At 34.4% G+C, this 18,169-nt stretch overlaps 1 protein-coding gene and 1 pseudogene across 1 annotated transcript in view; one reads left to right on the top strand and one right to left on the bottom strand.

Annotated features, from left to right (window-relative positions):
• The first annotated feature begins 889 nt into the window (after positions 1–889).
• LOC114498312 lies at positions 890–1,014 on the top strand (annotated as a pseudogene).
• A 6,954-nt stretch (positions 1,015–7,968) lies between these two features.
• ATG4C (autophagy related 4C cysteine peptidase) overlaps positions 7,969–18,169 on the bottom strand; it is an 80,355-nt gene continuing 70,154 nt past the window's right edge. The window contains 1 exon segment of the mRNA XM_036026212.1: positions 7,969–9,123. Within this exon segment, the coding sequence (XP_035882105.1) occupies positions 8,956–9,123 (168 nt within the window). The 3' untranslated portion in view covers positions 7,969–8,955.

The following is an 18,169-nucleotide window of genomic DNA, read 5'->3' as shown; positions in this document are numbered from 1 at the left end:
TTCCCAAGATTTTGGTGACAATTAAACTTAATATTAACTCAGTATTGATAGTTGTAATTAGTACCAAACTTCCCCCTTAGTTCATGTCCATGGGTCATGCATATAAGTCCTTTGGCTTCTCCATTTCCTATACTATTCTTAACCTCCCCCTGTCTATTTTATAGCTACCATTTATGCTTTTTAATCCTTGTACCTTTCCCCCCATTCTCTCCCTTCCCCCTCCCAGCTGATAAATAACCCTCCAAATGATCTCCATATCTATGATTCTGTTCCTGTGATGGTTGGTTGTTTAGTTACTGTTTTTTTTAAAAAATTCAGTTGATAGTTGTGAATTTGTTGCCTTTTTAATGTTCAGTTTTGATCTTTTTCTTAAATAAGCCCCTTTAACATTTCATGTAATAAGGGCTTGGTGATGATGAACTCCTTTAGCTTTACCTGGTCTGGGAAGCACTTTATCTGTATTTTATAGATGAGGTTAAGTTACTTATTGAAGGCCATGTAGCTCATAAGTGCTAAAATCACTATTCAAACAGAGCCAGTCTGACTCCACAGTTTAGCCAGTGCCTGAATGACATCTCCACTGTGTGACGCTGGAGCTTGACAGAGAAATACTTGTTTTCCCTAAACATAAGAATTCATAATGTTTTCCAAACTAGTAACATTAAGTGAATATGTAAAGTCTTACTCGTTAAGTACTTGTTCTAGCTGATGTGTGCTATAATGTAATATACTATAATTTGATATGTCCATTAGTAGACTATGACCATTGCTATAAGACCTATGTTTTGCATGTTTTATTCCTTTCCAAAGATGTATCTTTGGTGTTTGGAGCCAATTGTATACTATATAAAAATTCAATAACACTTTACATTTTAAAAATAAAGACTAATTGGCCTGAATCAAAGCCAGAAATTTGCTGAAGCTGTTGGTTTTCAAGCAGAAGCCTAGAGAAATGTCTTTCTATAGTCTGTTAGTCATTTCAGAACTTAGGAAATTCATTAGAAAGAAACATCTGAAAAAATTTAAAATGAAGACAAAAAACAAAGAAAAACTTTACAGAAATTGACAAGCTGATTCTAAAATTCATATAGAAACATAGGAATTCAGAATTGCCAAAATTATCTTGAAAAAGAACAAAGCTGGATGGATGGCTCACACTTCCCAATTTCAAAATTTACTACAAATCTATAGTAATCAAGATAGTGTGGTAATGGCATAAGAATAGACATACAAATGGAACAGAATTGAGAGTCCAGAAATAAAGCCTTATCTTTACGGTCAATTCATTTCTGACAAGAAAGCCAAGACCATTCAACAGGAAAAGAATAGTCTTTTCAACAAGTGGTACTGGGACAACTGGTTATCAACATGCAAAAGAAGGAATTTGGACACCTATCTCAGGCTATATACAAAAATCAAATCAAAGTGGGTATCAAAAAAAACTAAAAGTAAGAGCTAAAACTATAAAACTCCTAGAAGAAAGTATAGGTATAAATTTTGCAGACCTCAGATCAAGCAATGCCGTCTTAAATATAACACCAAAGGCACAAGCAACCAAAGAAAAAAGAGAAAGTAGATAAAACTAGACTTTATAAAAATTAAAACCATTTGTGTTTCAAATAACACCATCAAGAAAGCAAAAAGCAAACCACAGAATGGGAAAAAATGTTTGTATATCATGTATCTGATAAAGAACTTGTATCCTGAATATGCAAAGAACTCTCACAACTCACTAATATAGACAATCCAATTTAAAGTAAGGGAATTTGAATACATATTTCTCCAAAGAGGGTACACAAACACATATGACCACCAAGCACATGAAATGATGCTCAACATCTGTAGTCACTGGGACAATTCAAATCAAAACCACAATTGAGTACCACTTTACACACACTAGATGGCTAAAATAAAAAAGATAATAGCAAGGGTTGGTCAGGAAGCATAAAACTGTAACCCATACATTGCTGGTAGGACTGTAAAATGGTGCAGCCACTATGGAAATCAGTGTGGCAGTTTCTTACATAGCTAAACATACCACTACCGCATGCCCAGCAATTCCACTCCTAGGTATATACACAGGAGAAATGAAAACAAGTTTATTATTACAGAATTATTTGTAATAGCCCAAAAGGGGGGACAACCCAGACATCTATCAACTGATGAATAAACAATATGTGGTGTGTCTATCTAATAGAATATTAGTCACAAAAAGAATAAAATGCTGATGATATATACTACAAATCTTGAAAACATTATGCTAAGTGAAAAGAATCAGGCACAAAAGGCCACATATCGTATGATTCCATTTGCATGAAACACCTGGAATGGGCACATCCATGCAAAGAGGAAGTAGATTAGTTAACAGGCACTCGGTCTTTTTTCCGGAGTAATGAATATGTTCTGGAATTTGATAGTGGTGATCATTGCACAGCTCTGAAAATATTAGAAACCACTGAACCATACACTTTATTCTTTAATAAATTTTTCATTGATTTTTAGAGATAGACAGAGAGAAACATCAGTTTGTTGTTCCACTTAGTTATGCATTCATTGGTTGATTCTTGTATGTGCCCTGATGGAGGAACAAACCTGCGACCTAAGCATATTAGGATGACGCTCTAACCAACTGAGCTACCTGTCCAGGGCTGAACTGCATGCTTTAAAAGGATGAATTACAACTCAATAATGCTGTTACTAAAAACAAAAAACACAAGCTACCACTTCACACCAAGTAGGATGGCTAAAATCAAAAGGACAGACTTTCATATGCAATCTGATGTTCCTAAATCACCTTAAATATTATGAAGTTGGGACTTCTGAACATCAGTTGACGAATACTTTGAGCTCTAAGCTGATGCCGCCTGCCAGCCAGTATCACAGTCTTTGTATAGCAGGTTATACACTATTGGATTTTACACTTCATTTCCCCTTATTTTGTAAACATGACATGAAAATGGAAAAATGGAAGTGCTAAAACTCGTGACAAGAAATGTACGTTTCATAAATTTAGTGTAATTAGTATGAAGACAGAAACAATCATTAGCCTCAAAGAAATGCTCACTGGACTTCAAGTCAATCAACTGTGTGTTTGACTACAAAAGAACAAAAATACAGATGGCTATGAAACGCTGGAACTGTATCATCCAAGATCGTGTCAAGCCTATATGATTAAACATAATTTTATAATTTAAAAAATATTCTATAACATTTTATACTCTCTGGGATATTGTTTGAAAACACATACTGTTCAGTTCCCTCATTCAACTGTTTTAAGTGTTTACAGGAACATATTACATACAAAAATAAGAGTCCCTCTAGGTATAGACAAAACTGGCCAAGCACAGTGGGTCAGGATAAGCAACCCATCATAAGACACAGGAAAAACTGCTATGTAAGTTAGAGGCTTCAGGTCATGTCAATATACAAATCAAACTATAAAAGACTCAGTGGCAGCCTTCTCCATTAAATAAAATAGGTAAATTAAAAAGATCAGAATCAAAATTCAACCTATTAAACATGCTTAAATAATGTGAACATGAACACAAAACAGAAGGAAAGAGACAACTGAAAATACTATGTTGAGGTAGTGGAAGTGTGGGATGGATTTTTTTTCTGTACTATTTGAAATATTTTAGAATTCATATACATACACCATATATATATATATCTCCCCATTAAAACTCTTTGATTACTTACTAGAATGCTGACCATAGCCTTTCCTGACTTGTTCCATTATGGGATCATCCAGTCCCAGGACTTATATTAATTATCTCCTTAATCTCAAACCCAATTCCCCATCTTAGATTCATATACTATAATTTAATGCAGGTGAAGTAATCAGAACAATGCTGGTAAGTAGCACTGTACATAAATTTTAGCCACAGAGATGCCATATCACACAACTGCAGGGAGTGCCATTCACATAACGTACACTGAAAGTTGTGCTCCCTGGCACGGTGCAAACTGGCAGCCCCATGTCCACTTTCTACTATTGGTCAGTATTTACTTTCTTCCAGTGCCTACATCAAATTTTAAATCATCCCAGGCTGTGATTAAGAAGTACAAATTGGTTGTTACAGAATGATCATGGGGATGTAAAGTACAGCATAGGGAATGTAGTCAACAATATCCTAATAACTACGTATGGTGTCACATGGGTACAGGATTCATCGGGATGGCCATTCAGTGTGTTATGCAATGTCTAATCAATCACTGAGGTGTACACCTGAAACTACTATAATGCAATTGACTATAATTAAAAAATAAAAATGATTTTTAAATAAATAAATCATTCCAACCTACAAGGCTTTTTAATTCATATATTTTTATCTGTGTTAGCTTACTAGGATGTATTTGCCTAGACACACTCAAAACTTACTGTTAATAATTCATTCATCCTTTTGTTATGAGACTTGTATTGAATTTCTAACTTCCTGTTTACCCTTCCTGCTTATAAAATAACTTATGAGTTCCTAATTCTTATTAATTTATATTATTTTAGTATAAGATATAAGTATAACATGTATTATATTTATAATTATCAGCTTAATTTTCAGTAATTTAAGTGAAAAATTATTCTCTGCAGAATTTTTTTATGATTCACTCTCAGTTGACAGCAGTACCTGGACTGCTAACTTAAAATAGGAAAAGACTGAGTTTTCTAAATTTCTGGAGAGTTGGTTGGAGGGTAGCACAGTAATTTCCTACCTAATCACAAACATATATTCCCCAGTTTTAACATATTTTTCTTATTGTGAGAGAATAAGTGAAATTTTATAACTTTAGCTGTGAATGTTTTGGGCCATTGCTTGCCACCAATTGTCAAGGAGAACTGTAAAACAGAAAGAAAAATGCTAATTCAGAAATGTGTCTGCAATACTGAGTCTAAATACAATATTTTTCAAAGTTTATAGGCAAGAAAAAAGTCTTTATATACCCATGAAAAGCACACAAAAATGCTTAAGATTTCTAAACTGATTTAAGATTCAAACTATAAAATGATATAAAATTTATATATTAGAATCAATAGGATGTCTCCAATTTTTCCTGGCCTGATGTTTCACATTTTTAATTCAGTATCTCAAGATATTTGGTCTAAAAGCACAATTGAGTAGAGTGCTATTGAATTGTGGCTGATTGTCAATACTGGGGCTATAATAAATATTACCTGATAAATATTCTCCTAAAATTTTTTAAAAGACATTTGCTCTTCTTTTTATAGAAAATAATAATCCCTTATCCTTTCCAAGAAATTGCCTCTATCAATATATTCTAGGTATCTTGCTTCTATTTTACAACTATTTGAAATTCTCAGTTTCCTCCTTATGTCTGTTTCAATAGAAATTCATATCTTTATTTAATATTTTAAAATATTTTTTCTCACCCTCGCTGGTGTAGCTCAGTGGATTGAGCGCGGGCTATGAACCAAAGTGTCACAGGTTCGAATCCCAGTCAGGGTACATGCCTGGGTTGCAGGCCACGGCCCCCAGCAACCGCACATTGATGTTTCTCTCTCTCTCTTTCTCCCTCCCTTCCCTCTCTAAAAAAAATAAATAAAATCTTTAAAAAAAATTTTTTTTCTCCATTCTTTCTCTTCTTTTTTCCTGTTTTGGAAGAATCCTTTATAATGTTTTTATGGGTATATAGTCAAAAAGACTTACTGTATTTTTGGACCATAAGACACACCTAGGTTTTAGAGGAAAATATGGAAAAAATTTTTGAAGCAAAAAATGTGGTAAAATATTTAGTAAGATAAATAACATAATATTTCACCAATGTAAATGTAAGCAGAACTCAACAGCAGCATTAACAACCATTATTCCTTCCAAATTTGGGGAGGGGAAATAGTATGTCTTATAGTCTGAAAAATATAGTAAGTATACAATGTAAGCTACAAAGGTGATCTGTGATAAACTATGAAAATGAAACTTGGTCCTAGTAGCAAAGAAATTAGCAGATAAAAGAAAAAGAAAACTGGATTAGTATGGTCTGACCACAAATACAGTGCTTTCTGGCATTAAATAATAGAAGTAACTAGAGGTCTCTGAAAAAGCAGAGATTTCTGACCTAAAATTGAATATATTATACAAATAAGTCATTTTTCCTGTGTTGTTGCTTTAATTCTTCTAAAAACAAGATAGAATTAACATATGTAACACAAAATACTTTTAGATATGTTTGTCCTTGGACAATGTTAAATCCTACCTACGGTTAGCAGAATACAAAAAGAACCTAAAATTTTAATCTGCCAAAGTTATCTTCTCACTAATACAGATTTAATGGGGTTAGTTTAATGTAAAAACAGGAAAAAATCGATACCTCAGGGAAATTCTTTCGGATATACTTACACTATAAAGGATCTTTTCATTCATTCATTCAGCAAATGATGAATCTCTGGTTTGCCTGCTGGTGGGTTAATACACTGACAAAAGGGGATTCAAAGTGTCAAGTCTTAGGAAGAAGAGAGAAAAGAAACCTTCACCACCAAAAGTCCCATCAACCATTTTAAAAATTCATTTCTAAAATGTTAATTGCAAAATCTAGTATCTTAATATTGATGTCCAAAAGGAGGATCCTCCTATCATAATTCTAGCAGAACGCCCATCTAAGAATCATTTCCTCTTTTACTTTCCTTCATTCCAGGCTGAAAAAATTATCCATAAGCTTTACTGACCGAGTTTACTGGCTGTCAGAACTTGAAATGAAATCTGTGTTCAAAATAAAGTCTGAAACCAGAATAGGCAGTATTTCTATTCTAATTATAATACATAGTTTTATCACTGCCTTTCCAATAAAAGATTATCACAACTTTCTAGTCCTCAGCTGAAGTTGAATTAACAAGCAAAATAAATCCATCAGCCAATTTCTCAATTTTCATAAATGCATGCATTAATTCATATGTATTATTAAATATTTTTAATAATAATTTCTAACTCTAAACATTAATTCTCAATCATGGGGATGAGTATTTGGTAAGATTTGCTTGCCTATACAATATTCTGAGTTTTTTTTTTAAAGATTGTATTTATTTCTTTTCAGAGAAAGGGGAAGGGTGGAAGAAAGAGAGGGAGAGAAACATCAATGTGTGGTTGCCTCCAGCGTGCCCCCTACTGGGGACCTGGCCCACAACCCGGGCATGTGCCCTGACTGGGAATCAAACCAGTGACCCTTTGGTTTGCAGGCTGGCACTCAATGCACTGAACCACACCTGCCAGGGCTGAGTATTCTCAACATAATTCAATGGAAAGGAAGTTTCTGCCTCCTCTCACATCTACTCTGTCCAGGTATAATTTTATCTCATTCCAGTATCTTACTACTTCAGAATGATCCCCAAATATTCTGAGAACAGAAAGTTCTCAGCATATAACTTTAAGCTTTTACAGAGTTCTTGTAAGAGATCACTTACAATTAGTTCTGATTCACTGGAAGGTATGGGCCCTCTTATTCAAGTTCTTATTCAAGAACTCTGTGAATTCTGCAGGTATGTAGGAACAACACACTGCAATAATTTAGATGAAATTGGGCATACCACTGGCTTCTTGTTCCTGTACTGCTTTGACCTTCTAGGAAAATTCATACTGGACAAGAAAATGAAAATTTTACATTTCAGGCTATTTATTTCAATTCAATAAACTATCCTCATTGGGAAATGCCAAACATAATTTGTCTCATCAGGTACAATAAAGCAAGCTGCCCACCCTCTGTTTGCATTCTGCATGCAACTCTAAACCTAACAGGTAGGCTTGCTGATGGAACAGTCCAGGACTTTAAATGATGCACAATTTCATGTCTATATAAGACACCTTTTCACATCAAACATGGAAGCTCCATGAAATAAGTTAGTATTTTCCTTTCAGAGCAACAATATTATTTGCCTTCATTACAAGTAAAGAGAATTCATTGGAGACAATGATTTTTTTTCAAAGAAGGGATTAAAATAATCTCATTAAAACCAAAACAAAGGTATTTATGTTCTCACATCTTTATTAAGGTATTCATTTTATAATCCTGGCTCAATAATAACTCTTGGACTCTTATATCACAAATTTGCCTTTAAGTAACACATAACACACTTAAGGCAGATTACCTTATAGATGGCCTCAGCTTCTAAACACCACTACACTGATTTACACAAATAACAAAAATCACATAGAGGAGCACCCCTTGGTATCTTTCTCGGTACTTATCTTTAGATTTTAAAACTGGGTAGTAAATAGAATTCCTGTAAAATTTAATTTTTAAGATAAGAAACGAATACCATTCCTATCTTAAAATTGCCTTTATCTGATCTGATTGGATGCCACTATTGTTAGTAACATAAACTTGAAGTTTGTGGGGAAACCAATAGTTTATATCCACTCCTCAGAGAAGGAGGACAAGCTAAACAGCAAGAAAAATGAGAAGCTATTATAAATGATATTGCTAAATATTACCTAAATTCACAAGTCTGCTTATATAACTGTATGCATATAACAGCTAACAATCACTATTTAATATATCAAGATACATCCAGAAGTATCCCTTGGTTGCGTCAACACCAGGCAGCACAGAAGAGTCATTCTCTGGTCTTCTGGTCATTAGTATCAACTGAAGCTTTTGAAACTATTTGGCAATCCCAGTTTGGGGGCCTATATCACAAAACCTTCAGGAGACTAGTGGCCTCACGTGGAAGAATGCAAAGACTGGAAGGCTTGCCTTTAAGGTAGTGTAATGGGAAGATCTTAGTGAAATAGGAATACAGCCAGAATCACTTGTTATTTATTAGAAATCAAGATTCATTAGATCATCTCTCTTTCAGAAAAATATCCTAAAACTTGTATATTTTCCAATGTTCTTTTTAAAAGAACATATAAAATTAAGAAATTTGTGAAAATAAATCAGTTTAATGTATACTTGTTTCTCTTCATTTTCCCCCTTCAAGTTCTTCTCATCAAGCACAAATGTGCTTATCTTTTAAAGCAAAACAAACTCTTCTGTGCTAAATCTTTTTAATCTTTTCTTTTCATCCTCTGAGAAAAGGTCTTCTTTATTGGTTGTAGTAGATGTAAAATCATAGTCTCTGGCATGACCATTTACAAAAGTAAATAAGGGGTATTTCTCTTTAGAAGAAATTTTCAGCATCTGTAACAGAAAATACAGAAAAACCCTTTATCCAACAGTACGCAGTAAGACTACATGACAAAATCTAATGTTTTAGCCCTGAATCTCTCATTAACTTCTCATTTACATTTATTCAGTGCTATTGCTTTAATGTTCTGGCTAAAAGACAAAACTGATCAGTATTGTGTAGTTTATTTATAGTTAAATACCTGCTTCTCCATTAGGACTAGCCATCAAAAACTAAGTACTATCCCCCCAACTCCCAAAGTAAGTCTTCAGGTCATGTTAGTTTGAAGGCTTACTGTAAAGAGTTAATATTTACATCCTGTTAGTAGTAGCAGACAACATAACAAAGTGGTATAACTACTATAGTAAAACATTGTAAAAGATTGCTTGGTACCAGAGAAAGAAGCATTAACTGAGTAGGAAGATCCATCTAATCTCAATTCCACAACTTACCTTGATGTGATCTTCAACAAATCACTCTACCTGAGTACTGTCTATAAAACAGGGCAACAGACATCACCTCTCCTTACTTCAGAGAATTTTTAAGAGGACCAAAAGCAATAATAAAAAGTTATTTCTAAAAATTAAGTTTCGTCTTTCTAAGGATCACTATATTTGAAAAAAATATTTCTGCAAAAATCTGGTCAACATAAAATATACTAATCTTATACATACATAGTAGTAGTCTACACTTTACATGCTGCCTTCTAGAGTCACATTAGATAATTCAGAAGTGAAAAATAGCAACACGTAGAATTTTGTGAGGACACTGGCAACCTTTAGAACCTTTGTCAATTTGGTATTCATTGACAAGCCAACAACACATTCTAAACTATTTTAAACCTTTCTGTTAAAAAAAAGTAAGCAATTTTCATTAAAAATACATTTAAATTTCTGATGGATGTTTTGATAAAATCCAATGCTTCTATAAGTAACCAGAAACTATAAGAAGGATTTTGAAAAGTTTATGAGAGTTACAAAGAATGCTGGAAAGAATACCAAGAGTACTTAAACAAGGGTGGACAAACGTAGGTTCACGGTTGTTCATATGAAAAATAATTCAATTAATAAATAATAATGCAAGAATAAACTCTATGTTTCACGTACTCACAACTGTAAACCTACTTTTGCCCACCCTGTACATCATTCATCACAATCAATTAGATATAATCTCTTCTTAAAGGATAATTTCAGGGGTAAAAAACAAATTTTATCAAATGTCAATATTCAACTAAAGGATAATCAAATTCTTAAATATTACAGATTCTCTTGAAACATGGCTAAACTAAATATGTATCCCTGACATACAGATATAATGTTAAATTAAAAATATTTCAATGGGAGAGTTAATATAAAATATATTTTAATTGAATAAAAATAAACCATTTAAAAACAAAAAAGTACTTAAAAAACCAGATGTGATAAAAATCAGATCCTATAATTCATTCTGTGCTCCTAATTTATATATTGTATAAATTTATTTTATTTACATTCTACCAAAAAAAAAGAAGGGCAAAAATGTGCAAACTGAAAAATAAAAGAGAGAGGGCATCTCATCAGTCAGTGTTACTTACAGCCAACGTTTGGACTATAGTCCAAAACTGTTGTCATTTATATTCATTCAATGTCACTTATAAAAATCCGGTATCTAACAAGCAGTTATCCTATCATTTTCAAATCAACACAGCAGAGCTAACATTATCATCTCTTCATCTTTGCTTTCAAGATTATGAAGGAAGTCATTTAGGTTTATTAGTTGCTCATCAACTAAGATTCAAATCTGTACCCTAGAGCAAAGTGTCAGAAAGGAACCCTTTAGCCTTTAATTAAAAAATTCACTTACTTTTTGCAAATTCACTTGAAAGGCAAGGCCTCCTAATGCATATTTTATTGATTTAAGCTTTGAGAATGATCATCTTTCTAGCTTTTTTGTGCTCAAAATATTTTTAAAGATTACCAAATGAAATATATACTTATGATTTACTCATTTGAGTGACAAACTTATGTCCACACAAAAACTTGCACATGGATGTTTACAGCAGCTTCCTTCATTACTGCCAACACAAACAACAAAGATGCCCTTTAGTAAGTGAATGGGTAAACTGCGGTGCATCCAGACAATGGATTATTACTTAAAAAGGAAATGAGTTATCAAGCCACAAAAAGAGATGGAGGAACCTTGAGTGCATACCACTAAATGAAAGAAGCAAATCTGAAAAGGCTGCATAATATATGGTTCTAATGATAAGACATTCTGGGAAAGACAAAAGTATGGAGACAGTAAAAAGAGTGACTACTAGGGGTTAGTATGGAGGGAGAGGTAAACTAGTGGAGACAAAAAACTTTGAGGGCCAGGAAACTACTCTGAATGTTACTATAATGGTGGATACATGTCCTTTTACAATACCAAAGTGAGTCCTAATGCAAGTTACCATTACATTTGGGTGATAATGGCATGTCAGTGTAGGTTCATCAGTGTTCCTGTGGGGACACTGACAGTGGATGCACATGAAAACTTTCTGGATTTTCCACTCAATTTTGCTATGAACCTAAAACTGCTCTAAAAACAAAGTCTATTAAAATATATATATTGAAGGGCAACTGAGTTGAGCAATAAGGTAAGTGATAACATACCAGCATATAAATACGACATGGAGAGAAAAAATAATTTTAGGACAGATAAAAATGGGAAAATTGAGACCCAAGGATTTAAATTAATTTTCCAAGATGACTTAACAACAGCAGCAACAACCAAAAGAGATAAATTGATAACAAATTAGTGGAATATTAGACCTCAATGACTTATCAGCATGTCTTTCCAATGTTCTTCACAGCTCTAAGCACCATATTAAGAATCTTTTTTCAGGCTTCCTTTTTTTTAATAAAAAGTAACTATTGATTTGAAAATTTGATTCTGAAAATTTATATCAAAAGTGAAAAGTTCAGTTTTCATTTTCATATTATAAGAAAGGACATACTGTGAAAATCTAAAGTTCCTCCATAGTGGATAATAGAAAAATCTATATGAAAAAAATTCCAAATCAGATTATCTATATGACATGGGGTATTTATCAACTGAAATACCATAAAAAAATAGAAGTTATTTAGTAACAACCAGTCTCTTTATATTTCAACAGCAATCAACACATCTGAGCATTTCTTTCTTTACTTCCCTTGACCTCTGTAGTATTTCCTTTTCCTGTGTCTCCTATTTTCTACACTATTTCTTCTCTATCTTCTTCATTGACTCCACTTATTCCTTTATTCCAAAATGTACACATTAATCAATTATTGTTCCTTTAACTACTCTATATATTCTATCCTCTCTCTTAAAAGTATTGTCTACTCTCAGTTTCAACCATTTCACTATTAGCCTATGCTAATATCCATGTTTTACAGACGAGGAAACTGAAATACTGAGGGGGTTAAGTGACTTGTGCAAGTTCACACAGCTAGTTCACACAGGCAGAGGCAGGATTTAAGCTTACGCGGTCTGGTTCTCTTTTAACCACTATAGTAAATGGAGGTGTGTTGCAGTATCAACTCTGAGTGATCATACCAAAATAAATGATCATTTCTTCCTTCCAAAGTTAGCTCCCTTCCCTATATCTGTCATTGTTAACATAATGGATATTAATTAGGGATGGTTTTTACTGCAAGTGGCAAAAACAAAATAAGAAAACAATAATGGCTTTAAGTAAGAGGAATTGTCTTTATCACATAACAAAAAGTCTGGCATTGCTACTTTAGTTAATCAATGTCAAACAGTCTGGAATTTTCTTGGCCTTTCCCTCGTGATCACAGAGGGCTGCTGAAATGTCAGGTGTTGAGTATGCATTCAATGTGGGGGTGGGTGGGTGGAAGGAGAGTGACAGTAGTGCATCTATAGCTGCTATTTATTTCATCAGAAGAGCAAAGCTTTCCCAAAAATGTCCAGCACACAGCCACTTCTATATCACTACGCAAACTGTGTCTACATGCAAGGCAGATCAAGAAAACTGAGTATCTTGGGTGGATACACTGTTACCCCAAATAAAATCAGGAGTCTCTTAGCAAAAGAGAGAGTTGGATATTAAACAGGTAACTAAAGGTGCCTGCACACCATTCAGAAAGAACCACGATAAAAATAAAAGTGGGCAATGTGGTAAGGAAGGGCTGAAAGATTTCTGTAGGTTGTGTGGTCAGAAAAGGCCAAGCTTAAACATGAATGACAATGAGTCCGACATAAAAGTTTTAGGAGAAGAGCACTCCAGGCAAAGAAGAAACTCAGCCAGTACAAAGGCTGAGGATGCCAGCACACTCAGCGTGTTGAAAGACAGCAGCATGGCTCAGGGGCAGAGGAAAAGGGTAGCAGGTGACAGAAGCTGGATAACATAGGCCCTTGTCCACCACCTTAACAAGCGATCTAAGTTTCATTGTTCCCTTAAACATTCTACCTCAAAACTTCTAACATAAACATCCCATAACATTCTACACTAGTGTTTCTGCTCATGTTGTTTCTGTCATCTAGCTGTCCTCTATCCTTGCATTCTGGTTGTAGGAACTTTATCCATCCTTCAAGTTTCAGCCCACGTTCCAATGGTAAGTATCTTGACCCACACTGAGTGAGTGCTCCTTTCTGCAAAGTCCTACAGATCTGTCTAATACAGGGTAAGGACTGAAAACAGAGACCACGGAACTCAGACAGTCCCAGGTAAAACCTGGTTGACACTTAGAAATTATGTGATTGTGGACAAGTCACTCCAGTCTGTCTCATCTTTCTTAGTTGGAAAATGTCAGTATTACGATGTCTAAGTAAGAGAAAACGGTAGGGGAGGACTGCATTTTTAAACAAAGTGGTCAGATTAGGCCTCATTAAGAAGGAGACATGTTTAAACCAAGACTTAAAGGAGGTGAGGACACCAACCACACAGATGCCTGAGGAAAAAGCATTTCATTCATGTGCACTTGCTCTGAGACAGGAACCTGCCTATTAGTTAGAGGATCTGCAAAGAGGCCAATGGGGCTAAAGCACAATGAAAAAGACACAAAACAGGGACGAGAGTTTGAGGTAACGGGGAAGGACACGGAGACACTGATCATCAAGGGCCTTGGAAAATACGTAAGGACTTTTTTACTTTTAAATGAACTGGCAAGTCAATGCAGGTCTTTGAGGAAAGGAGTGGATGATCTGACTTACATGTTAAAAGGATTATCCAGGCTGCTGAACCGAAAACAGGTGGGACTGAGTGGGCTGGCGACTAATCAGGAGGCCGCTGCAGTAACGGCAGCACTCAGACCAGGGCAGCAGCAGTGGAGGGATGGAAAGTGCTCTGCTTCTAGATATACTTTGGACATATAATTGGTTATGGGGCATGAGAGGCAGAAAGTAAGGATAACTGCAAGGCTTTGGCCTGAGCAAACAGAATGATAAATCTGCCTTCAAATGAGATAAAGAAAACTATGAGTGAAACAAGCTTAAAAGGAAAATAAGAAATTTGACTCTGGATCTATACATCACACATAGAAGAGATGATGCACAGCAGCTGGGCATATATAATCTAAGATTTGGAAGAGAGGTTTGGACTAATAGTATGATCTTGGTTTTAGTTGACTTATTTTTGATACTTCAAGCTATATGACTAAATGAGATCACCAAGATGAAGAAGACGTGAGAACTAAAGACTGAGCGCTGGAGTGCTGCACCATAAGAGGCTGTAGAAGAGAGCAGGCAAAGGAGACTTGAGAAGCGCTACCTGGTAAAGAATGAGGCAAAACACAACAGTTTGGGTCCTGGAAGCCAAATGGAGAAGATGTCTGGAAGACCAGTGGGTGCTCAGCTATCTCAAATGCTCATGCTGGGATGTGCAAGATGAAGACTACACTAGGACCAACAGATTTAGCAACGTAGGGTCAAGTGACCCTGAAAAGCAGTTTCGGCAGAGTGGCTGGGGTACGAGCACTCACATATTTGTTGACTAAAGAAATGATCACATTAACGAACTATTAATCTTTTCTCCTGCACACCTAGATGTAAAACAGACTTGTGTTTAAACTCTCTCTTTCACTTGCCCCAGAGTTCAAGTGGCTGCTCGGTCCTATTGACTGTGCTTTCACACCCTCAGAACGTTTCCTTCCTCTCCAGCCACACAGCTCTGTCCTCGTCTAGGTGTTCAAAGAAGGCATTACAAACCACTGAAGAAGGTTGGACTTCTTAATAAATGATGCTGTAACAATGTTGAAAAAATGGATACTTACACCTTAAGGCATATACAAGTTCTAAATACAATACTATAAAACTTTTGGAAGAAATGTAGAAGAATGTAGGTCATTGGTTATTCAAGATTTCTCTGATACAAAATTTAAAAAACATAAAGAAAAAGTTTTACTAATTTGATTAAAATTAAAGATACCATTAACAAATTAAAATAATAGCCTAGGAAAATATATCTGCAATACAGGAAACCAACAAGGGGTAGTATTCAGAATTATAAATTTGATTTAATTGTGCTAAGTTGGTTATAATTTTCTAATATGAATACAGATAAATATATAAGCACTAAAATATTTATCCTAGTATTAAAATATTTGTTCCAGTGCTACCTAAAATCATCAAGTATCACTTTTGGTTGCAAGGTCTTACACCAGTGGTTCTTGGATTTAGTGTGCAAGACTACTCGGGAGGACGGTTAGAAATGGAGACTCCCAGACCACACCCCTAGAGATTCAGGCAGCTGGAAGACAGTCCTGCCCTGTACACACCCTTGGCATCTACCAAATTGGACTATTTGCCATTCTCTTGACAAGCTCTACATTTTCCTTTTCCAGTACCTTTTCTCTTATTTTCCCTGCTTGAAGCCTCCTTCCTTCTCCCTAAGCCAACAGAAATTAAGCTTAAATCACCACAATAAAGAACTTCAACTTGATTGAAACATCAGACTCAATTCAAAATCCTACCTTCCCCTATCAATTTATTTCTTTTTCTGTATGGATACTTATACTACTTAGTGTAATGTATGTCTATTTCCCCCTCCTCAACTGTAAATGCTACTTGAGGGCAGAAGTCTCAGACCTTGTTCAAAAGTAGGGATTATGTCTTGGTCGTTTTATACTTTCGATATAACTTACCCAGATACTTGCTGAACTGAGTTATGAGAAACACAAAATTAATCTAACAATTTTTATAATCTTTAAAAATCATGTAGTTAAAAATCACATAGCATTACAAGTTAAACATTATAATCTAGACTAGCTAGTACCATTTTCAAAATTAGAAAACTCAAAATACATCCTATCTAGAAAAAATAATTTTGTTTTTATTTGTAAAGTGAAAAAAATAACTGTTTAAAAATGTCAAATTCTGTTTTTAAGAAGGAAAACTGCTTAACTTATAACCTTCCAAACAAAAGTGAATAAACAAGTTATTAACTGACAAAGTGAGTTTTTGATACTATTACAAAAAGCTACTGACATAAGAACAACACTATTGCTAAAGCAAAGTTAACTGACTCTAGCAAAATTCTCAGTACTTCCAAATGATATTCCAATATGGCTTCTCTTTGCCTCAATGTTGTATATTAATTACTCTGATGCAGCAAGAGCAATGATTTCTAAATGCTTTTGCAGTATAAAAATCCTTATAACTATCAGTATAAAAAACACAAAAACTGTTTTTAATGAGAAAATAACATATATCTCATTTGTGATTCTTGCTTTTCAACTTGGTAATAATAATCTGGTTTGTTTCTATTTTAGAAGTAGACTGCTTTTCTGTTCTACACTGACTTATTTTAACATAGATAGAAAATAAATTAATAGGAAAGAGAAATGGAACTCTTTAATGGTGTCTGTTCGTCAGTATCAATCTGTATCATAACACTGTCTGGACTTGGGTGTTGTAGCACATAGACAACACTTCACACAGAGTGCTGTCCAACTAAAACATACAAATATTAACAATTTAAGTAATGAAAGAGCAGAAGAGGGAGAGTACGTATTTTGTTGTGTTCAGTCGGCCTCCCGGGGAGGAAGCAGAATGAAAAGACGATGGCTGCTGCGGGAAGCGGGTGTTAACAAGGAAAGGCTCTCACACACCTCATCTGCTCCCCTCCTTGGTCGTGTTTCTGTCACGACTTTGTTAAATTCCCCCTTTTACATGGCAGCTCAAGTAAAGTAAACCTGGTTTACATGAAATCTTTTATTTAATGTCTTCATTTTATTTTTCTGTTATAAAAATAAAATTTCAACCCACTGTGTCTGTTTTCCTAAAAAAAATTTACTGTAAGTAAAGCAGTAATAAGGTACAATTATATTTCAGCTCAAGAATTTCCAAAAGTGATTCTAGCATTGGTTTTACTTACCCATAAAATGATAACCTATCGTTATTGATACCAATAAAGAGACCTATCCAGTTATGCCTACTTCTCCAATAAGTAATCTTTTTATTTTGTAAAGTACTAAAGATAGACAATCCTTGAGGCTCTATTAATATTTAGCAGTACGGTACTCAAGGACCAGAAAAATACAGAAGTTTAAAGGTAATGAGAAGGAGTTAAATAAACCTATTTCAAAGATCCTATAAGTCGAATAGATCAGATTAGACAAGCTTATTGGAAGGTAACAACACAGTTCATTTAATAAAGCAGTTCTGAGAAATCCAAAAATACCATTTCTCTTTTTTAAAAAATCAAAGCAGCACTTGGACTAACAAGAAATAATGCACGATTTGGCTTGATCAAATACTTCATTAATTTTTTCTACCCCCTAAGGTATTGTCCTTTTAAAATCCTCTTCAAATAAAATATAACCTAATTGCTTGCATAGACACCATAATCCATTTGTAAATGGATTTGTATTTCAACAGTGCCACCTAGTGGTTCGATCAATACTCTCGACTGTTCACTAGAGAGCTGGTTTCATCAGTATCAAAGGCTAGGAATACACAAATAGTTTTATTTTCTGGTTCAGTATTTCTAATAGCATTGAATTAACATTCAAGGGGCAGTTTTAAAAAAGTACATAATTTACAGATTTTTGTCTTTTCACAGTCTATCTCAAATAAAGATTAGTTCACTTATAAATA

Source organism: Phyllostomus discolor, chromosome 5 (genome assembly GCF_004126475.2).
Source record: "Phyllostomus discolor isolate MPI-MPIP mPhyDis1 chromosome 5, mPhyDis1.pri.v3, whole genome shotgun sequence".
NCBI lineage: Eukaryota > Metazoa > Chordata > Mammalia > Chiroptera > Phyllostomidae > Phyllostomus > Phyllostomus discolor.
The sequence above is the reverse complement of the archived record's forward strand: the minus strand, read 5'-3'. Positions and strand labels throughout refer to the sequence as shown.